General features: G+C 35.2%; 2 protein-coding genes across 2 annotated transcripts; both read right to left on the bottom strand.

Moving 5' to 3' along the window:
* Positions 1-6,238: 6,238 nt before the first annotated feature.
* On the bottom strand, positions 6,239-8,601 carry LOC130629972 (putative nuclease HARBI1). Its single transcript, XM_057443364.1, has 3 exons — positions 8,454-8,601; positions 6,540-7,708; positions 6,239-6,256 (listed from the first exon to the last, which is right to left on the bottom strand). Exons 1-3 carry the CDS (start codon positions 8,599-8,601, stop codon positions 6,239-6,241), a joined length of 1,335 nt encoding a protein of 444 aa, XP_057299347.1.
* A 4,434-nt stretch (positions 8,602-13,035) lies between these two features.
* LOC130630240 (uncharacterized) lies at positions 13,036-23,036 on the bottom strand. Its single transcript, XM_057443655.1, has 4 exons — positions 22,778-23,036; positions 19,387-19,645; positions 14,690-14,937; positions 13,036-14,270 (listed from the first exon to the last, which is right to left on the bottom strand). Exons 1-4 carry the CDS (start codon positions 22,881-22,883, stop codon positions 13,999-14,001), a joined length of 885 nt encoding a protein of 294 aa, XP_057299638.1. The 5' UTR covers positions 22,884-23,036; the 3' UTR covers positions 13,036-13,998.
* Between the last annotated feature and the right edge of the window lie 918 nt (positions 23,037-23,954).

Genomic DNA, 23,954 nt, shown 5'->3' with positions numbered 1-23,954 from the left:
ACAATATTTCTTTAAATCATAGTCAAGTTTCTTTTTTTAAATACATAACAAAATATTTCAATCATGGCTGTCCCAGCTAAAGCGATTCTGCCTCTTAAATTACGTAATAGGTCAAGTTGCAATAATTCCATCGAAGATGATCATGATGATCATCATATGTATAGCTTGAAAATAGCAAGCTGTTTATATATAGCATTACATTAAACTGAACTGAATGTTATGTCTTGATATTAAGTCATAATTATTTAGCTAGTCATTACGCACACAACAATCCAGGGAAAACCATCTCTAATCATGCAACAAGGAAGTCTCTATAACTACTTTAAAAAATTCACTGATCTGATCTTGCACGAAGAGTTGCCAAGTAGTATTGCTTGCTACTCACAACAAACTTGAAATGCATAACTCGATTTAATCTCAGCTAGTCATATACAACAATACGCTAGAAAAAAGTTGCAGCAGGTCAGTTATTTTACTTTATTGGAGTTAATTTACGTTAAATACAAGGTCTTGAAGTATGCAAACATCTTTTAACGCCATATCACAGGTTGGTCCTGGCCCATCAATTGACAGGAAAGCATGTCAAAAATGTGCCACCGTGTTGCATGTTGCGTGAAGATGGTCCGTCCTGTCTTAAGACGAGCCGTATTCTAAGTTAGGTCAGAATATTTCCACTAAAGCTTTTTTCATGCAGACATTTTAAGAAAACAGTGAGAACACTGTCAGCCACGCCATTGGGAGACTATATACAAAGAATTTCAGCCACATAGAGGTTCCCCTCAAATTTGCTAACATTGTTTTAAGGTGACGGTATACCTTTTGAGCATGGTTTTTTAAATCGTGATTTTTTCAGCGATAGTTAATCAAAGTTTTTTCATTCATACATCACCAAAAAGCATTTTTAAATACCTATCAAATAATATGAAAATAATTTGAAACTTTTTAACTCGTGAAAATTACAGAGACATTTTTGAAACACACCCTGCCTTCTAAGTCGTTTAACATTTTTCTATGACTCACAGAAACAGAACAGGATGGGATACATTTTTAGAACTGAAAGTTTTTTTTCAGATGGCCATTTCTTTTCGGAAAGGAAATATAATTTATTTTTAAAAGTTTACTCTATAGTGAGTTTACCCTATAGTGAGAACCAAGCTTAAGTGTTAAAACATTCACTCTTAACTCTTATTCAATTTGAGGTGTGAAAGACCGATCAGAAAAAAGTTAGTTATTTGGATAAAGTCAATATTCCCTTTCGAAAAATAAATAGATAGTTTCATCGTTGGAAAGATCGTCGTTTCTTTAGTAAAAATGGCTAATAAAAAAAATTGATTTTTGATACAATAAAGGTATACCGTCACCTTAAAAAGCTGCTCCAGGGTATTCCAGGGTAAAGTGCGTCATGAAAAAAAGTAGGAGCTTGTCAATACGTGTATTTGAAAGAGATCGAAAGTGAAACAAAATCAAGACTTTACAACAAGGCTTTTAAAATGCTGGGACGGGACGTTTCCTGTCCGGCTTTCATCATCAACTATACTATAAATCAATTTTTCCATATAAACTTCAAAAAAGATTTTGTGCCGAGACAATTTCGTTCCGTCTGGTTAAGCGAGATCAGCGGGACATTTTTTCAAATGATGAACAAACCATCCCGGGACGAACAAGATACTTTCTGCATACAGATAACTCCCGGTAACTTAAACCTCCGAGGGGCAAGAGAAAACAATTCGACTTAACGAATGTTCGACTCAAGCGAAGCTCCCGTTAATTCAAACTTAGACAAAAATGAGATATTAGTTCTGTGTTGATGACAGAATCACCAGCAGAGACGATATCATTCACAGTGGTTCCTTCTTGGAAGAAGTCGGGGACGTGGATCGGCAAGCTTATCCAACTTTTCTTGAAGATCTTTAAAGGGATCGTCAACATCCAGCAAGGCTTCAGATTGGTTTTCTTTTGAAATTCCAGACTTTGCAAAACAACTAACAACAGTGTCAGTTTTAATCCATCAAAACGCACATTTTGGCTCCTTTGTAAAGAGAACCATTTAAGAACAACTTTTTCGAAATTTCTGGCTACATTACATACCATTATTCATTTTTCAAACATTTATTTTCTACTTGACACTGAAAAGTTTGGGTTATCCGAAGAAATTAAGTTAAAGGGAACCAAAAAATGGTTCGAGAAAACGAATGTTTGAGTTATCCAGGGTTCGAGTTAACGAGTAGTTTTTATAAGAAAGTATTAGGGGCCGTAGAAAACAGTTCGAGCAAATAAAAGTTCGAGTTAACCGATGTTCGACTTCCTGGGAGTCTACTGTATTTTAATTAAGGGGAAATTCATCCTGGACATCCCGTCCCGCCTCTCATGTAAACAGGCCCTTAGATATTTAATTATAACACTGCTATTTTTTAGTTGCGGGAAGTTTTACCGTTCACTACACTCAGTATACCTACATTCTTATACTCTTTTATACGCCGAGAAAAGGTATGACAAAACTTAAATTAAAAAAGATTAAAAAAAAATTATAATTAGGCAAAGCTCTTGCTGAAAATTGTTATTAAGGGTATTAAAATAGCATCATGCCCTACAAACTCACAGGAATTCTCATTTACAGGGATTAATTATCGTGGTTCTCTTTAACAATTATCAAAGTAAATGTTGGCGGGGAAAGTCATCCGGGACAATTATCCAGTTGGGAATTATTTAGTGCGAGATATTCTAGGTGAGAATTGTCTGACAGGGTAATTATGCGAATTCTATTGTAAGCTTGATAGTACTGTACTCAGGTGCCTTATAAACGCCCTGTAAGCGGGGCATTTATTAATTTTTGTTCTCTTTTGACCCCTCCGGAGCTATTAGGAGTTCTCCCCACCAAATTTTTGCAAACTTTCTTTTTTTCTTTGTTAGTATTCTTGCCCTCGGATGTCTAGAGTAATCTGTGTTTGTTCTTCCCGACGTTTCGCAAGTTCCGACTGAAAATCATCGTTTTTTAAGTTCTGACTTGAAATCATCGTTTTTTAAGTTCAGACCCCCTACCCGTTTATTCCGACCCTCTACCGTTTATTCTGAGCCGACGTTTATTATGAATAATCGTTTTTTAAGAATAAGGGCCTAGAGACTCATTGGTTGGGGCCGACTTGCTCTGAAACTTGCAAAAACAGAAACACGCTTGATGCTGCCTTAGAGTTCTGTCAAATCTATCGTAAAATGGAAAGTGTTTTTGCTGTAAAAAAACCTTTTGAAAGGTATTTACAATGACGACAAAGAACCCTTCAGGTTCAAACAACCATGAAAGATTGAATCATGGATTTTTGAACTTTTAAGGAAATCCATAATAATATGTTTTTTTATTGTATTAATTCATAACCGTTTTTGTGATTGTGTTTATCAGGTATAATAAGACAGGCCCGGCGAAGCGACTTTGAAAGTGGATGGGCTAAATTATTCAGTGTCAAAGGAGACCATGGTTGAGGCCCGACGAGCTGTGAAAACTTTTTAACCTTCGGCCCCCTAGATTGGCCAAAACATACTTTAAATTCCGAAATATTGCGCTGGAAGGTCTTCACAAAATGCAGGAGATTATATATAAAAATACAGAAACGCCCTGTGTTATGTAAGATATATTTTTAAAATAAGCAATAGTAACGAAGCAAAATAAAGATAATGCAGAGGAAGGTTATAGTATATGACAACTACCAGTCCCCCTTTGTAAATATTCCGAATACTCGCTTTCTGTTGTCATCCGATGAAACAAATGCGTTGCTAATTTTGATCAGGTCTAGCTTGTCAGCCCTATCCTAATTAGGGATTCTTTATGGTTTATGTAAAGTTCACAAATCTAGTGTTCAAGGTAGTCCACCATTTTGACCTATTTTATCGGCCATACATACACCTACATACAATCTAGCTTAATTTCTGGTACCATATTTAAAGCCAATTACGGTAAACCAATATAACTGAGATAACTGCCCTACGGAATTTAAACCACTGTCTGAAGATATGTTGATGATGTCTTTGTTCTCTTGTCATCACCTGGGCATCTGCCCCACTTCAAGGCTTCGTGAACAACAGGAATACCAACATATATTTTACGTCAGAATGTGAAAGTGACAATTGTTTATCATTTCTTGATGTCAATATTAAACGTGAAAATAATAATTTTGTAACGACAATTTACAGAAAGCCAACTATTAGAGGTGTATACACTAATTTTGTTAGCTTTTTGCCTGGCGAGTATAAAACAGGTCTAGCTAGTTATGACACTGGTTTTTAGAATTTTCAGAAATGTGACAGATTTTTCAACTTTTCATGTCGAAACGAAAAACTTGAAGCAAATATTGTTAGGAAATGGCTTCCAGCTTACACACCGCTGCATTAAGACATTTCTTGACAAATTGTTTCAAGTTAAAAAGGGAAAATTAACTGTTTAGGCGTGAACTTATAATTGCATTCCTTTGCTGGGGAATGTATCACTGAGGCTTCGGGCTTGTTTGGAAAAAATATTTTTGAAGCATTTACCATCTTGTAATGTTAAGGCCATTTTTTCTTCAGGTTCGAGAATTGGCGATTTTTTCTCCTTTAAATATAGACCCCATAAAGGCTCTACGTTCAAAAGTCGTATATAAATTTAAGTGCGATAGCTGCAAATCTATCTAAATTGGCAAGACATTACGACATTTGAAGGTAAGACCCAGTGAGCACATGGGCGTATCAGCTTTTACCATAAAAACGTCCAAAAGTTCTTATTTTTCAGCCGTATCCGAACGTGTGACACTGTCAGTCTAAGGGGCTGTTTATATGAGAGGCGGGACGGGACGATTGCCGGGACGGGACGTTTGCCGGGATCCCGCTCTCATTAATAATTATACTTAAAATCACTTTGCGTTTATATGGAAAGTTTTTGTCCCGGGACAATTTCGTCCCGTCCCGGCTGAGCGGGATCCCGCTTGAGCTAAGCGGGATCCCGGCTTAGGCGGGACGTTTTTTTCCATATAAACACACCGTCCCGGGACAAACGAGGTAATATTTGCACTATCAGCATATTTCAATAGAAAGAAAATAAACAAACATGGCTGCTAAACGTGCACTTGTTAAGAAGCCAACAGATGTTCCAACCAAGAAAAAGTGTTTTAGATTCAATGATGAAATGGTTTTTAACCTCATTAACTGTCTATTAGATTATAAAGCAAAGTGTGAGTTTGAGAACATTGATTTTGATGCAGACAAACCAATGCAATACAAAGTCATTCGAACTGAGTTGGCAAAATTATATCAAAATGAAGAAGAAGTGTTTGGGCCAGTGGAGGATACCTCCACTGAGCTCTCCCAAGAAAATGTTAGGGAAATGAAAAAAATGATAGCAAGAGGCTACCAAAGAGTGTTAGAAAAAATAAAAGATTTACGGCAGGGATTTTCTAAAGCAGTAATTAGTGGCACGCGTAGTGGCTGTGGCAGATTAGTGTATGAACACTATGACAGTTTGAAGCTCCTTTGGAGTGGAAGTGCAAACACAGAGCCCCTACCCAATGGCATTGATAGTGCTGATGTGAATCAAACAAAATCAAGTAATGAAATGTTATCTGACCATGATGATCCAACTGCAAATATTAATAGTGTTGACAGTGGTGAATATGAAGATTCAGCAGATGACAATAATTTGAGCTTGTCATCAAGTGATCAGTCAGTCTCGAAAAATTCATGCATTGTTACTTCCACACCAAAAACTACATCAGCAGTGCCAAAACTTATTGATAATAAAAGAAAACAACTTGAGAGAAAGTTGTCATCTGCTCAGCGTGATACCTTACTGTTGAGAGAAGCAAAAGAAGAAAGATCTGATCGTAAAGAGCTCCAAGAGATGATTAAAAATTCTAATGAGTCCTTTACAGCTGCACTTAATAATATAAGCCAGGCTATGTTGCAAATTAGCGAAACTATGTCACACTCCATGCAGCTGATGGCACAATCATTCAGCCAGCAAGCAGGTCCAAGCTCACAAAATTATGAAAGCTATGGTAGACGTCACCATTTTCAGCATATAAATCCAAGTTGTAATGTCGTCTCAAGCATCGTAACCCAAAACAACCACATAAGTCCCAACGATCCCAGTGGCGGTGGTTATTATCAATCATTAATGAGGAAATGATACGAAAAAAAAACATGTGTATATAGTTCAGAGAGTGTTTCAGGAACAATTACATTGATGCAAGTTTATGTTCACAGACAAACCTAAAAGTTATATTATGTTGATTGCCTAAACATTTATGTTATGTTAGTTGCCCAACAAACTATATGCCCAAAACGTTCTAATCCATAGATTTTTAACAAAAATTAACAACAAACAAAAATATTTTCACTGTGAGTTACATTGAGCATAATAGGCTTTCAAATCTTTAGCAGTATCAGAAGAAACTTTTTATTGAAAATTATGTGCGAATGTTTGAATTTAGCCTTTATCATTTCCTTTTACAGAACATGCAATACTTTATAAATCTTTACATTTTTTGTATATATTGTATATATATAATTGTTATTACTTCTCGTACAACATCACCCTCTGCAAGATTTCCTAAATACACAGAGTAATCTAATTGTTGTGTCTCTGCTTTATGCTTTTCTATTTCAATTTTCACCAAATCAGGGTCAATAACACATTTGTTAAGTTCACATATATTGTGCAGCACAAAACATGCATAGATTGCCACAGGAACAAAATCTATTTTTAAATCAACTTTCTTTGCTAAAAAACCCCATCTGGCTTTTAAGCGTCCAAAAGCACACTCGACTGGGTTTCTTGCTGACCGGAGCATGTTGTTAAATAACACTTGAGCATTTGTTGAACAACTATGGTACTCTTTCATACAGTACGGTGTCAAGGGGTATGCAGGGTCACCAATCAAATAGTTTGGAACTTTGGCTCGGCCTGGCAGGATGTCCTCATAAGTAATGGGTATTTCCTCATCTTTAAGTTTAGCAGCAATATTTGAGTTGGCGAACACCTTCGCGTCATGTACACTGCCTGGCCACCTACAATCAACATCCATGAAATAGCCACGGAAATCGCATACTGCCTGAACGTTAAGAGAAAAATACATTTTGTAAGAAAAATAATCTTGTGAATGTTCACTAGGTCGTAAAATTTGTACGTGGGTGCCATCTATGCAGCCAAAAGCTTGCGTCATTCCAAATTTGGCCTCAAATTCTCCTACTTTTTCAAGCATCTCTTCTTTCGTTTTTGGCAGGGCTATGTATTTTGGTCCAAGCTTGTAAGTTATGCAGTTACAAACATCTCTTATGACTTTTGACACCGTAGATATGTGCAGGCCAAAAGTGTTTGCTGTCATTGACAAAGATCCTGTGTCTTTCAAGTAGTACAACGTTACTGCAACTTTTTTTTCTGCAGACAAGGCTCGATAATTTGGAGATGTGTTGTCAGGAGTAATCCATATGCGTATTTGATCTACTAAATTAGTAAACATAGCCTTTGTCATTCTGAAGTTCTTTTTCCAATCCTCCTCGGGAAGAACATCAAAAAACATGTTCAACCACCACTGTTCCACTCGTCCTTGTTTGAACCATGTTGAACGAGGAATTCGGTTTTTCCTTTGCTCTTTCAATGCTTTCTGTTTTTTTATCCAACAGTTTCTTTTGCTTCCACTCAAAAGTGATGCAGTTAAAAGAGTTCTATAGTGAGTGTATTGAAGTGCTAAAATCATTAACAATGTATTGAGCTGCAACAACAATGTTGATGATGTTAAAAAAATCTGTTTATTCGCTTGCAATTTTGTTTTGTTTTCGTTTTGACGCGCCATTATACTTTAGAAAAATTTAAATTTGGCGCTTGTGTTGTGAAATCGTCCCGGCGCACTTTTTTCCATATAAAGGCGGGATAAAATCATCCCGGCAAACGTCCCGTCCCGGCAATCGTCCCGTCCCGCCTCTCATATAAACAGCCCCTAAGTCTTGCTCGGAGAATTTTTTGATACTCTCCACCGCTAGGAATAACTACGATCTAGAACTGAAGGAGAGTTTATTAATCCATAGGGATAAACCCGTTTTGAATAGAAATATTACATCTGTTCCGCTATTCCTATTCGCTGATTAATATGTCGTACGATAATTGTATCGTACGATCGTAATGTGTAAATATGTTTTATAAAATAGTGTCTGTAAATGACTTGATAATGGCCGTGTACGGCCGAAACGTCGTCAATATATTTAATTGATGAACTGGTGATGGATTCTTTTCCACTCAATTATATCTACACACATCAATATCTACAACATTAACTTTGGAATTATCAATCTCAAAGAGCACTTATGCAAGCTTTTACGTGACGTGCGGCGCAGTGGTAAAAAAGCTTTGTAAATTTGGTCCAATCCCCAGCTTACAGAGGGATCACAGCTGCTGATTGACACATGTCATGCGAGGAAAATTGGAGAAGACATACCAGTGTGCACGTAATGTATACAGTTAGAAGACACGACCCATATGGATGACAGTGTTACCAACACTGAAGTGGCTCTCCTGTTCGATGTATTAGACTTTAAAATTAATAAATTTCTATTTGCATCTAAAAAAGATTTTGTTTCGCTCATCTTTTAGAGAATAGTGGTTGAAGCCGTAAAGACTCAGACAGAATAAGCCGTCTAAGACTCAGAGAGGGTGCATGGACAATGACTAAGTTGGAGATACGTGTACTGTGAAGATAACCTGATCTCTGACTAGCCAATTTGTCGTGATAAAGTAAACGGAACTTTTACAGTGTGCAAAATCTTATATAATAATACGAAGAGTGTGTCTGTTTGTTTGTGTGTCTGTAACAGACAAAGTGAATTTTTTCATTTTGCTTTAATATTGCCGAAAAAGCATGTCTAATATGTTAAATTTTCTGACGTTATGTCGCCATGTCAATAACACTACTTTAACCCTATTCGGTCCGGGGTTTTTCGAACATACTATGACCGGGGAGGGGGAGCAGAATCCGCCCCCCCCTCAATAACTTTTTATAGGGTTGTTCAAGTTGAATCAAACTCGGCACACTTATAGTACGTAATAAAAGGAACAAAATATCAGCAATAAATGTTTGCTTGCGTCAGCACATTTTCTGTGACATCATCAGAAGCTTGACATTTGTTAAAAAAGCCACTATCTGCTTAAAATTTAAATACTTTTGTTCCAGAGCGAATTTTTCTTTTTATTTGAAGTTTCTGAAAGCTAATTAAATGTTACTTAACATATTGTCCGGTTTTTACGTGGATCGAATAAAAAAGTGCCTAAAATTGCCCAAAATCCGGTTTTTCCGATTTTTGTGTAAAATCCGGCAAAATAGGGAAATCGGATTATTCACGTGTCCAAATTATGCAAAATGATTCTTCCTAATAGTTGTGTTGCCAGTTTCAAGTTCTAAAGATAATCCTTACAGGAATTATTAAATTTTTCCTATTATAAGGATTTCATAGAGATTTTTAGGGGTAGGTTCGAGTAATGGCCAATATAAAGGCCTCTGAAAGGTATGTGACCTAAAGATTTTGCATGCTGGTGTCTTGTAGATAAATATTGAAACTCAGTAAGTTTCATAGCCATATAACATAGCAATAAGGAGTTATCAAAAAAAACTGTGAGGGGCCTACCACCTGAAAACAATTTAGGTAAGTTTCCTAAACCTGGGTCCCTAAATCCGTTTCAGAATGGACGGGTTTGATGACGTCATCAAAAAACCTTCAAACCCTAATTTCTCTGCAACCGTTTGTCAAAGATACATGATCCTACACATTTTCTTGATCAGTGTTTCAAGACTTATGCGTTGAAGGCAACAGGTGTACACATTTTCCAAAAAAATTTTTTAGTATCTTAGCAGGTCTTTGCTGATGTCAACAAAATTTTTAAACCCTTATATCTCATTAACCGCTTATCAAAAGCACATGATCATATGCATTTTCTTGATCAGCAGTTTAAGCTCTACATATTACAGGCAACGAATAAACTAAATTTCGCCAATATTTTTTTTGTATCTGCACTGCTGTCGTCAGCAAAAAAATTAAAACAACTGATTTTTTCATTTTCCGTCTACCTAAGTGGATTTCTCCACAGGCTTTATCGACTGGTCTCTTATAATAATACGAAGAGTGTGTCCGTCTGTCTGTGACGGGCAAAGTGGATGTGTTCATTTTCTTTTAATATTGCTAAAATTTCCTTTGAAGTCTCCGAAAAAATTATATCCATTTTGCCAGCAGGTTTACTTTGTTTACATTACGTGATCTAAATGAAGCAACTTGATTTGCTGAAATAATTTTAACGGCTAACTCCCGAAAAATGGTAACCCTCGACACAAAAACAACAACAAGAAAACAGTCCCTTCGTCTTGAAAAAAGTGCAAAGAGTAATTCAGAGAAAGAAAAGTCCAAGAAGTGAAGAGAGAATTGGTAGCTAGAGCTAGAAGTAAAGAAGTAAAGTTAGAAGTAGAAAATAAAGGCTAAAGTTTGAAGTGGATTTGAAATCACAAATATTAAGAACTTTGATGTTTTCAGACGTTTCGTTTTTATGTCGTGGGGGAAGCTAACTCGCATTTTCCAGGAAAAGCCACTTAAAAGCCTCATATTCCTAGTTATATATTTTACCGCTTTTTTAAAAAAAACCTAGCCGCCATATTTGTTTACATTTTGTTGAATAATTAATGTTCCCCTGGCGCGTAACAAATGTGTTTGTCCTAAAATTCAAAATGCTACATAAAGCTGTTAGCTGACTAACAAGAGGAAAACTTTGGTTTGTTGAACTTCTGCTCACTGTAATGTTATTAATTTTACATTACTATTGTTTCTCTTTATATTTGTTTTAATAAATATAAATAGCTATATATATAGCTTTAGTTTTAGCTAAGTGTTCCCAGTTTAAGTGTATTTAACTGGCTGTCTTAGCTACTGTTAGCTGGCTAATGTTTAGCCTCCAAGTCCTCTCCCCATCCCCAAGTCTAACTTTAACCCATGACTTATGTTGTTATTCGTCTTTTTTATTTATCTATAATTAGCTACCTTAATGCCATTAATTTTCGCGCGCCTTTTACTTTCACGCGGGAAAGGTGCGCGAAAATTAAAGGCGCGAAAATAGTGTGCGCGAAAATAAAAGGCGCGCGAAAATTAATGGCATTAAGGTACCTTAGTTTCCAAACTTTTCTTCTTTTATAAGCACAAATTATGATGTAAAAGCTAGCTATCTACCTACAAAATCTTTCAAAGACTTGAATTTTCGCAGGATAGTAGGATGTATTTTTACGCCCATAAGAGTATAGTTATTTTTACATTTTCACAGGGGACCATGTGCAATATGACAAGTGGAATAAATTTTTTCAGAATTTAAAGCGTGTGTGTTATTATTATTGTTTTGTTTCTGACATTCTGTTAAAGTTTTGTCAGCCTCCATGTATAATGTCAGGTTTTTTTACAGGGGGATGTAGACATTTAATGGGTTTTTTGACTTTATTTTAATTTATGAGAGGATGGTCGTTTGGTTCAGCAAGGTTGTTCGTGCTTTTGTTTGTGTTGCAAACTGCTGTTTTTTTTAAATTTTCTGTAAACTTTTGTGGGAAAAAGACCACATGCAGTATACTGAAAGCACAAATTTTGTAGAATTGGCCTCCATTGAAGGCTGTTGTGTAAGCTAATGGCTTTTTCACATTTCGTATTATAAACTTTTGTTTGGGAGAAGTAAACTGTATGTGATGTAATTTTGCTGGAAGAAAATTCCATGGTTTCACGTTTTTGTTAAGAATTTTATAATTGTGGTAATAGCTGTGTTTGGTGATAATGAAAAAATTACTAATTGTTGACTAAAACTTTTTTGTATTTCTTTATTTTATGAAATGCCTGATTTTTCTATAATTTTATGTGTTTCATAACCTTTATGTGAAAGATTTATGGGCAATAGCAATACAGAACATGCTAAATGAACTGATTTTTGTTGATTTAGATGTGTTCATCAAAATCGATCTGTTTTACATTTTTTGTTAACTTTAGTGAGGACGGACCGTATATACACTCTCTTTTCCAAAAATAATATCTTTGTTGATTTAAATTTACTCCTTATTATTTTTTAACATTCACGTTTAAAATGGTTGGTAAAGGTCACTACAGATCATCATACTAAGGAATTTTTTTTACAATTTGTGTATATTTTGGGAAACAGGATAGTATGTAATCGAATTTTCCAGATATCAATTTGATGTTTTTTTAACACTTCTGATTGAAATTTTAAAGCTTTTCAACGAAGTAAATATTTGAGATGTGTTATTTCTGACTTTATTATTATTGTTCGTGTTGTATATGATTCTATGCATTATTTTATTTAGGGTTTCTACACATAGTGATCTCTGTTAACTCAAGTTTATTCTTTGCTCATTGATCTTTTGACATTTAGGTTTAAAATTGTTGGTAAAGGGCAGTATGGAACTAAAAGAGAAAATTTTTGTGTTCTTAACTGGTTGATTTTTACATTTTGTGTAAATTTTTTGTGGGAGAGGATGGTATGCAATCGAAATGACTGATTTTTGTAGTTTTAAATTTGAGGTTTTCCAAACTATGGCTTTTTCATATTTTTGTATAAGCGTAAGGGAAAATTATTAATATTTAAAATGTGTAAACAACTTATTTTTGTTGATTTGTGCTAACTTTTGGAGGCCTCCTTTTTGACATTTCAGAATAACATACTAAGGGTTTTCAACATAATCACTTATAAGATGCACTTATTTGAAATGCGTTATTTCTGACATTGTTATTATCCGTGTTGGTGTTCTTACTGTCGCTTTTGTGAGTTTGGTGTTGTGAGTGTCGATGTTGTGAGTGTCGATGTTGTGAGTGTCGTTGTTGTAACTTTTTAGACCTTGCAACCTGTTCTTTTTTATTTTGTGTAAGATTTGTATGGAGGAATTAATGCGATTTGGTATTTGACGTCAGAAAAACATCTAAAAGAACCTATTTTTCCATTGTCCTTCTGCCTAAGTGGATTTCTCCATGGGCTATATAATAACAACAAAAAAATTATACATAAATATACTGATAAAGTGGAAAAGTATGCGAATATATAAAATATATGTAAATAAAATATATGTTAAGTACAAAACAATAATATTATGATTACATGAGGCGACTAATCAAATTTTTTTATCAACCTAAACAACCGTCATGTACATTTTACAAAATCACATTCTTACATTTCAAAAAGTACACTGCTAATAAATGACAATTTTTTTATGTCGTCAACTTGTTGTGTCAAAAAACAAAAAATACCTTAACAACACGAAATTAATACGCTCAAGCAGGGTGACCACTAATAAAACGAGAACAAAAGGCAGGATATTAAGGAGAATTAAGGAGACAAATTGACATTTTTTAAGGATATTTTGCTGCGAACGAGAATAAAAAAAATAAGGATAATTTAGGAGAAAACCAATTTAAGTTCTCCATCTTTAATGTTACATACTATGCTTTATGATAAGAAAATTATACATATTATACAAATGTACATAAAAATTATGCCCTGAAAGATAGAAAATATAGGATTTCAGGTAACAGAGAAATATGTCTTATTTCACTGGTGATGAACAATCCATACACATATTTCCAAAAAAGTTACGATCAGAAAAATTGGGAAATAAGGAGAAATTAAGGAGAACAGCTAAAATTTCAATTTTCTTAAGTATATTTAAGTACTTTTAAGGAGATTTTTTTTTCTAAGGTTATTTAAGGAATTTAAGGAGGAGTGCTCACCCTGTCAAGGTGCAAGGTTCGTTGCTATAGTTTTTACAACAATTTACGTTTTGTAAAATCCTTAGGTGCAATCAAAGCGAATTTAGAAGTATAGCCAAACATTCCACGAAATAAAGCTAATAAATTTATAAATTAGCATAAATTACTTTAAAATTTATAATGCGCAAGTCACAAACAGCACACACGAAAATTTCTTTTTTAAATTACGATTTCGTTCTGGTTCAAGACTGTTTATTACATGGGCACAGTTGGTTGCGGTAGAGGGTCCGTGAGGGACGTCTGCTGTGTCTGAGGGGCGACCATACCTTGATTGACAGGTACATAAATAGAATAACACATGAATTGCTGACCAGTTACACTTGTGACGACTTGTGGGAGTTGTTGCTGTAAAAGTTGCATGCTTTGGATATTCTGAAGCGGGATCATGCTTTGATAGCACGGTTGCATTGAAAGTTGTGGCGGAGGATAGCCAGTGTATTGGTACACCTGCTGGCTTCCTGGATAAACTAAAAGTAAAAAGCAAAGATTTAATTTAAGATTGGTACAGGCATCCCGGAAATTTTAGTACCCCATTCAGCCAGTACAAAATGCCTTATTTTTGTTTCAGGTGTTCGACCGGCTTTTACTCTCGTCGAATAAACCTAGCTTTTTGGGATGAAGATAACATTTTCATCAAAACAGTTAAAGTGTTCTTTAAATGTTCTTCAAGTCACATGTATTGAACGCATATATAACTGAAACTTAGACGTCGTAAAAACAAATTTACTTATTTTTGTGCAAGTAGGCAGCGACTATAATAGCGGAAACATTGACGTACTCATAGCGCGTAATCATTATACGCCACGGAATTTCCTTCTTCTCATTATTGCGAGGATTCAGAGATTTTAAAAGTTAACCTCTTTTTCAAGAAGTAATTTCTACTAACCTGTATGCCTCGTTTCACATCCCCCTGTGCAACAGTTAAACAATTGAAAACTGAAAATGGTAGACGCTATCGATATTGCAATTTCGACCAAAGAAAGCACCAGCAGAATAGAATAGACTGCTACGCCGTAATCTTTGTGATCTTTGCAGATTTTGTTACGCCATGATGCGCTGTAAATTATGATTCGCTTGCCGTCGTTATCCCAGTTTGGATAGTTATAGTATTCCATTTTACACGTGGTGTATAACCTAGAAAACAATTATAGCTGCAAATTGTTTGCTAACTTTAGTCTGTACCAAAAAGCTGTTCACATTACCTAAAGTATGCATCCTGAGTAAATTTGAATCCTGGAAATGTGTAACGCAATCGGAACTGTTTAAAAACATCCTTAACACCGCTACTGAAAGTGCTTCGAGCGACGCTTTTATACATTGACAAACCGGGTTTGTGCCTCAAAAGAAATATGCCTAATGTGCTTTTTTAAATCTTTACAATCAGGTTCCGCTTTCATTTCGCTATTGAAGTTTTGTTGTGGTCTCTTTAATGCTTTGTCGAGTCTGGACGGTTTTACCGAGTGTTAGGGTACCAATTTAACTTTTCGTCCTATTTTACATTGAGTCTTTCCTAGGAGCTTCCACTCTATTTCGTATAATTTCGTAAGGTCGGAAAAAACTACCTCTCGCTGATTAAAGAGTGCTCTTCACCGGCTTTAGCCAGCTAAACTTAAGGCAAGTTTTCTATAACCCCAATGCCAGTCAAATTTGGCACAATTGTTTATCACCACTGTGAGCTGTGTTTTATTTTATTGGTTCTAAGAAGATGTAAGAATACAATATTATCAATTTTAATTGGTTTTATCCAAATCTAGTTAAGGCTTAATCACACAAAGGTAGTTTTTTATTTATTATATAAGTAACCTGTTCAGTGATTAAAAAAATACCCACTTTTGCTATCAAACCAACAGCAATGTAATTGTCAATAGGAATTAGTTGCCTGTACACGCTCCCCGAGAACAAGGTTTAAAACGACATTAAAACTGTCATTTAAACTGAACTCCAAGGATGCTAAAGCCGCACACGTCCTCTAAAAGGCGTGGGAATCTTCGAAACTGCTTGTAATTTTAGAACGAGGGTCCTGATAAGCTGCATACGGCGTAAAAAATGCGGGCGTTTTTAGGCAAGCTTGGCGTTTTGAAAAAAAATCAAGTATTCGTCTCCATTCTCTTAAAGCACCTTTTTCAAACTATCGTCCACAAGGTATGTGACAAGGAATTGAATTTTAGGAATTCTCCAGGCAAGTTCGGGGAAGTGCGGCGGTTTCGAAGACCGCCGCTAATTTAATACGAAAAGTTGGCCGAACTCGCCCTTATATATGTGGGCGTTTGCGGCTTATTGACACCCTCTTATTTTAGAATATTCTCAGGAATAATAGACCAGGAGAAATTACATCACAGTTTCTTGTCCACCTTCCACGTGTGTTATTTTTGTAAAAATTACCATTTTATTTACGATAAACCATGTGTCAGTCATTTTATTCATCCAACAAATAATCCAAGGTGCTATTCTATTAGTGCTGAATTTAATAATTGACATGAATCAGCATACTTTTTAAAAGGATATGATTGCAAAATATAATTGCCAAAGTTCAGTAACTTTTTCTATTATACTTTCCAAATTAGCCTTCATTATTTATGAGATGAAAAACAGCGCTTTCAATTCCATTGACTTGGCCATCCCTTAAAGGCACTGGAAACTTCACTATATGAAAATGTTCTCTTTTTCTTTTAGATTGTGTACAATGGGAGTGAGTGATGTAATCTTCTAATGCGTGTGGTGAAAAGAAAGCGAAACCGTTATTGTTTTTTCTGCCCAAAATTGAACCCATTTAATAAATCTTGATAAAGTTAAAAAACTGTTTTGATTTGTTTGTTTTTGTTTTAATTGTTTCCCGCGAGTTCCAGCAGATTCTGTGGCTTCTAGTGCCGGTATTTTTACTTGAAAAAAAATACTGTTTCGTTGTAAGGTCATCTACGAAATCGTTAACGTTAAGACCAACTTCTGCGGGTTGTACAACTCGATGTATTACAGATCTTTCGGAATACTGCTGAAAGTGTAATTTTGTATTACGCTCTTTACTTTTATCATTCTGTGGGAAAAGGTGGTACAAAATTTTAACACGCGTATTCGTTTTTGTTAGTTTCGCGTAATCTAATTTTCTCGCACATTTTGAAAAGAATATCCCACGCACATCAAATGCTCGCCCAGTCTATTCGGAAAAAACTGTTTTTGCGCAACAAATTGTTCTGCAGAGCGTTTATTTTCCTACCTCGTCCCCAGGGTTCTTCTACGCTATGATATTCAATTTTGATGTATTTCGGAAGATGTTAGCGCCAACGAAACAAAATTACCAGGGAAAAAGTATTGGATAGTTTAATTTTGCTTGCAACCTGCAAAATATCTCGCAACTTTTTTTTAATTTCTAGTTTTAATAACTGCAATGCTGCATAGCTATTAGCTATGATACTTACTTGTTTTTATATTTATCTATTAGACACCTGCATGCCAAAATTTTAGGTGCCATACCTTTTAGAGCTTTAGATATTAGTTATTACTTGAAACAACCCCTAAAAATCTTTATGAACTCCTTATAATCGGAAAAACATAATAACTTTTGTTAGAATTATTCTGAGGATTTCAAACTTACAAGAAAACTTTATTTCGTTGAGTGAAAAATGTCCAATTACCCAAATTTTTCCGAATTTTTCTGGAAAATTGAAAAAAATCAGAGTTCTTTGTGAATTTTTCACTTTTTAGCCTCTTTATTCGCAAAAATTTCCTCCCAGCTCAACTCGACGCAATAAGTTGTAAATGGGTTATTAATCTGCTTGTTGCAGTTCTCACTAATTAGACTTTAGTGAGCACATTGATTGTTGAGATTACATTGAAAGAGAAAGCCTAGTGCATAGACTATTTAAAAAAGCGTCATAATGCCTGAGTGTATTTGAAGTGTGTGTATCAGCGAAAAATATTTACAATATTTTCAGATACAAAAATTTCTTTATGTCTTTTAAATGATACATAAACTTTCAATTAAATTGTGGGGAAGGAATTGCTTGTTTCATTGGTCCATAACTGTGTTGATATAATATTGGGAAGGTGATTGATTTGATTCAGATTGTGTTTTTTGAAACATATGGCAGAATCTAATTCCACCCCCTCACCCCCCCTGGACATGTTTATTCCCCTCCCCATCCAAAGTTGTAACGGTATTTCAAAATCAAAGTCCACTTTAGTAGACAGGAGGGAGGACTTATTACTTCTGCCGACACTAGCTTTTTTCCTATTATTCCCATGGTTTCTACTTGAGACAGCAAAATCTCATTTATAATTTAAATCATATATAACTATTAATGTATTCTCATGATATTATCTCTTATTCGCTTGATGGTGCATTATTTTTTCTTGAAGTTATTATCTGTTCCATGTCAATTTTGTTTGGTGTGTATGTGCGTGTGTGTACAACTCATGACGTTTGGCTATAGGTGAATTTGTACTTGTAGAAAGTATGTCTTACAACACGTCTAAAATTTTGCCTTTGTGTCCAGTGCTATAGACACTATAGAGATGAATAGTTCTTAAAGTAAGAAGCAAATGGTTGAAATGGTATGTAACATATGCACTAACACATTCCTTAAGGTTACTGTAAAGGAAACAAATTTTTTTTTAGGTTTTTGCAAAAAATTCATGACATACAGAAAAAAAGTTCTCTTTCGAATGACATATTTTATATACCATGAAAATATTTGGAACATCCCTTTTTTCTGAAAAAAGCCTTTTCAGAGGTGTTATATCCTTCACACCTTCGAGAAAATATGTGCAAAATGAGTTGAGCATATTTTTGTAAACATTATGCATAATATGAAACTACCGTATAAATATATATAAAAAAAGTTCACACTTTTCATAACACCTACGAAAATCTTTAAAAACAAATATCTCGTTAGTAAATTTTTGCATACATGCCTTTACGTTTGTGGTCTCTTTTTCCGAAAGCTTCCTATTGGCTCATTGAAATTTTCGGTAATGGAAAGCTGAATAAATTATGCACAAAAGGTTCCCGGATTTTTTTGTATAAATTACTGATTAGCAAATTATGACGACAGAAAGAAAGAAATATGTATTTTGTTGAATGATTATATATAATTACAAATAATTTCATAACGATGTTGTTAGAAAAAAAAACCGGGAACTTTTTTGAATTTAATTTATGCTGAATGTAATAGTGCAAAAACGAGAAGTCTGCGACCACGCGTTCGGAAAAAGAAGCCATTTTAAAACGCACAGTGAAAAAAAAATGGTGTGTGTTTAATTCATTATATTTTCTTTTTGGAAAATTAACATCTCACGAAAATAACACCATCAAAAAAGTCTTTCATCAAACATTCAGAAACAAAAAAATAAAATAAAATAAGATAAATATAAAAGTATTGATAAATTATAAGGGTTTTTCTGAGACTACTCATCAAGTGAGTTTTTTCCTTTACAGTAACCTTAAAACTTCCTTAAAAAGTTAACTGTTAATTTTGTTTGTGTTCTTGGATGACTATTATCTGAGAAATTACCTTTTATGTTATACATCTAGGCATTATGTCTTAAATTAACACTTTCATACATCTGAAAAACTTAACACTTACTAACCTGAGTGCCACACCAGAAACACAAATCAAGCCAAATGCTAATATAGCTGACACGATAACGAAAACATTATGGGTACCAATTAAGCCTCGGCTGTGTGGTTTATAACCAATACAGACACCAAGGATACCAGTCACAAGAATCCACAATGGAACCCAAATGGAGGTACCATTAATGTTGAAAGAATCCTTTAGACGTAAGGTAGCAAGAATACTGATACCAAAACCCAACATTAGCACAGCGGCCACTATCTGAACAATACCTAAATACAAATTGTACACATAAATACCTTCCATCACTTTATTGTAAGAAGTCTGACTTGTTGTAGAGCTTGTACAGTGTTTTAGCTTTTCTGGTTACTGTCTCTAACATGGTCACAACAAATTCTTTGGTACAAATGCAATTATCAACACAGAAATTTCGTAAGCCCTGTAGTATTTATTGTGGAGAGTTTGACACTGATGAAAACAATGTACATAGGATTGTGTAAATACTTGGAAGAAACAGTTTAAGAGATACAAACATTTAAAATTTTTAGAGCTTCATTTTATTTATTCATTGAATAAGCACTGATCAAGAAAATATATAGGATCATGTGCTTTTGACAAACTGTTTTAACATATTGGGTTCTAAATATGGTGGATTGACCTAGCTTTGGGAAATTGGCCTTATAATTGGCTTTATAGATAGTTACCCACACAGGAGAGATATCAATTATTTCCGTGTTAATGGAGCTAAACTGCAAGTTTTGCTCATGTTAATTGTGGTGACAGAGCTACAGTTCTTCAGCATTGTGGTTAATATACATTAGGTTTACCTTAGTCATTGAACATGTCATGTAGAGCCTGGCACAGTGGGGGTGGTTTCTACCTATAGACCTAATCTTAAAGATTGCCAGGGTTATTAGTCTCACTTGCCTGTAATGGAACTGGACCCTACCAAGGTCTTGATTATTAATGGTTGCATATAAGAACCAAACATCCCACACTGCACAAGTTCTTCAGATGTACCTTACAGCTTACAGTTATATACCCACCCTTCCACCCTTTTTAAATTGATTTTTTTCACCTATTTTTTCTTTATTTTATGTTATCAACACGCCTACGAATGGTGGATAAGATACCAATTCAATTCATCACCGTCGTGCAATGGAATTGAGTTGAAATCGAAATATCATGAACGTCTCTGCAGCTAAAGACAACTGCTTCACAACTGCTATGTGAGCATGCAGCACAACACAACCAGACAAATTGCTTCTGCCTCAAAGTTTACCTGGCATTTTTTTGGCTTATGTTATGTCGGGGTTTTACTGCAGAGGTAGAAACAACAAGTCTGTAGGGAGCCTCAATTTAATTAGTGGGTGTGTTGGGCCTCCTTCGTCGGCCATTTAGGCAAGTAATCAGCCCTTAAAATTAGCGTCGGCATTCGGCACTGCTGACGTAATTGCAGAGGTAAAATACGAAGAAACCGTAGTTGCGTCGGCAAAAAAATTGCCGACGTAATTTTGTTGTGAAATTTTTAAACAACAATAATTTTGATTTTGTTTGAGCTACTCCCAATCATTGCGATTACAAAATAATTACATTCGATTTTCAGTAAGTTAAGCCATTATCACTAACTAAAATCACTCAGGCTACAGAAATACTGTGGTACTATTCGATTTTTAATAATAGTCTAAAAAATTGTATATCGTATTAAAAAGAAGTCCAGAAGTTCTTTCTCCCACACGACACAGCAGGCAATAAGTCAGTCCTGCCCTCGGTTTTGTTAGGAGAGATGTTCTGCAAAGACTCTAACAATTGAGTCTCCTGTACAGTTTTGCATCATGTTAAACTGTGCCGGTTACACGCATTTTCGAAGCATGTCACTGGCGACTTCTGCGATATACAACCTAATGATGCCCTAACCTAATGAGTTCATCTCGAAACATAAGCCAGTTGGGAGTGAACTATTAACCTAACAAAAGGTAGGAAGGTATGTCAATAAGACTTGAACTCTATTCCAATTTGTCACCGCCTTAGGAGATCAATGCATCAAATTTATGAGAGGTCTAGTCCTAATAAAAAGTGAATGACGAAAGTTATTGCCAGCTGAAAAATGTCACTACAAAAAATATTGACGACGCAATGCCTACACAAATCAGTTGAAATGTATCTCACGTCGGCAGTTTTATTGCTGACACAAAAAAATTCTAATTTTAAGGGCTGAGTAATGTGTTGATAAAAGTCATTGTAGAAACATTGTAGAATAAGAACACCAGTAATTAGCATGTGCCTGACGCTCAGGACATATCGATGCGTCTGACGCTCAGGGAGTCTCTAGTGTAGTTATTATGTGAATAAGAAACATGTGCCTGACGCTCAGGGCATGTAAAGGCCCTGACGCTCAGGCCATCTCTCATACACCGTTGAGTTTGAAATTCATATAATTTTGCAACACGTCGTGAGGGCCTTTATATATGAGTTAACACATGCAAAAACATATTAAAAAAGCTACAAATTTCTTAACAGAGCCTCTAAATTCTGGCACTTTTATAGGCTGATACAGAGAAGAACAGGAGTTTTAGAGTCCAATTTGCTCCACCACAATAAAATAACTGCCTAGCTGGCTTTAGGGGCTATGAAGAAATGATTTTCACCTTGGGAGTGATTCAACATTGCAGAGTGTTACCCGTTGGATTTGGTGGGAGTTGTCTAGTACAGAGTGGGCCCCAACACACCTTTACGATAATTCAATTATACATGCGTTCCGAGCTACGGCTCTCCATCGTTTTACAATATCGGAAAAAAGGAGGTAAAAATCGTGTTTTTATGAGAGTTTGTTAGAGAAGAAAGCGTGTTTTCTCCAGTTTTATAACTTCCGTCGATCTATTTCTTTCAAATTTTTAGGAAACGTTAATAATAATAAGATACAACTTATGTGTACTTTTTATTTAAAACAAAACGCGGCAAGAAAAGTTATCACGAAAAAACGTGTTTTCTCCTTAATAAACTCTTATAAAAGTGTGATGTTTACCTCCTCTGATCACAAAATAAGCTTTGATGGAGTGTTAGTTTTCCCGAATTATCGTAAAGGTGTATTGCATCTCTTTATGAGCTATGGCTGATTAATACTTGACCCCTCCCCTTACCACCTGTTATCAGCCAAAAAAGTTAGCTATTCATCTGAAAAATATATAGCTAGCTAGCTAGCTTTTTTTAGCTATATCACATGCTCTGTAACTTGATGGAAAATTACTGTGAAAACATTTTTGACTTTTATATATAAATTTTTTTTATCAGTAACCGCTTTGACCCCACTCCCCCTGGATGACTTGCTAATTGATGCCCACAAAAAAGACAAATATCTTTTGTCCACGCCCCTTATGCACCTACTAAAAAAACTATAAACTTGCCCATGATAAAGATCTTTCTGGCATTTCCTGCATCCAATATGCGAATTGGAGATGAACTAACGAGCAGAGTTGCGTCGTTTTGTTGTTGACCTATTTGATTCTCCATAACTTTGCTTTTCTGACGACAAAAACGATAGCTATAGCTAACTAAAAGCAAGACACAAGATAGCTAATGATCCGTGGATTGCAGAGCCTCTCCCATTTTACATGGTAGGCCCTATAACCAGGGATCAAGTCGGAGGCGAATCTTTTAAATTAAACTAGTCGTTAGCCCAAAAATCCACGGGTTCGTCCGTCCTTCTTATACACGGCCATCTGTCGATGGAAGGAAAGTGTGCGCATGCGCCGGGTTTTTTAAAAATCACGCGTGGTATATATACCGCTTTGCGCGCGTCTATCTACCTGCGCAGCTAAGCTGCCATTTTGGGTGACAGACGGACGGACGAACAACAGACGTATACGGGTATTATAATTATAACTAGTCGATAAGGTATGGAGTTATATATAGGACTGTATTCGTGTATGGTTTTCGTCGCGTCGTATCTTTCTTCGTGGTGTGGTTTTTGTCGCGTCGTATCTTTCTTTGTGGAGTGGTTTAACGTTTCGTCGAGTCGTATTTGTGTTCGTCGCGGCGTATTTCACTTTGCGGCGTATTTCACTTCGTGGCGTATTTTACTTCACGGCGTATTTCACTTCGTGGCGTATTTTACTTTGTAGCGCTTACAAGAAATCCAAGTCACATGAATAAAGTGCAATAAAATAAACAAAACCTTTAGTTTAGTGCTAAAAATTATATTCTATTTTTAAATTAGTTTTACATTTGTGATTATGAAGAAATATTATGTGTTGTGTAAGAGTTTTATGTAATAATTTATGTTTATGTAGTTAGTTTACTTGATTTTTGATATTTTCATCAGAATCCATTTAAGCTACAAAATAGATAATAGATTCTACAGTGTAGCATGCTTAAATTGTATAGCTAGCTAAATCTATAGCTAAGAATGTATCATTTATTAAAATAATAGCTAGCTTTACCCAGTAGAAAGACCAAATCCACTTGAAAGAAAGTGAAATATATTGTGTAAAAGCTTCACGAAACTAGTAAATCCGTGTGAAAAAAGCAAAACTATTTCGCCTCAAAGTGAAATACCCCACGAAGTGACATACGACACGACGA

The sequence above is a fragment of the Hydractinia symbiolongicarpus genome, chromosome 2 (genome assembly GCF_029227915.1).
Source record: "Hydractinia symbiolongicarpus strain clone_291-10 chromosome 2, HSymV2.1, whole genome shotgun sequence".
Taxonomy (NCBI): domain Eukaryota; kingdom Metazoa; phylum Cnidaria; class Hydrozoa; order Anthoathecata; family Hydractiniidae; genus Hydractinia; species Hydractinia symbiolongicarpus.
Note: the sequence above shows the minus strand (reverse complement) of the source record. Positions and strands in the feature narration are given on the sequence as shown.

Excerpts from the sequence above, each read along its gene's own strand:
- LOC130629972 (XM_057443364.1), bottom strand. The coding sequence starts at position 8,601 with ATGAGCGAAACAAAATCTTTTTTAGATGCAAATAGAAATTTATTAATT. Across the intron at positions 7,709-8,453 it reads TATACATTACGTGCACACTG|CACTTCAATACACTCACTAT; the intron begins GTATGTCTTCTC and ends TAATGATTTTAG.
- LOC130630240 (XM_057443655.1), bottom strand. The coding sequence starts at position 22,883 with ATGGAGAATCAAATAGGTCAACAACAAAACGACGCAACTCTGCTCGTT. Across the intron at positions 19,646-22,777 it reads CAGAAAGATCTTTATCATGG|GTATTGTTCAGATAGTGGCC; the intron begins GCAAGTTTATAG and ends ATTTGTATTTAG. Across the intron at positions 14,938-19,386 it reads GTTTCTGGTGTGGCACTCAG|GTTATACACCACGTGTAAAA; the intron begins GTTAGTAAGTGT and ends ATTGTTTTCTAG.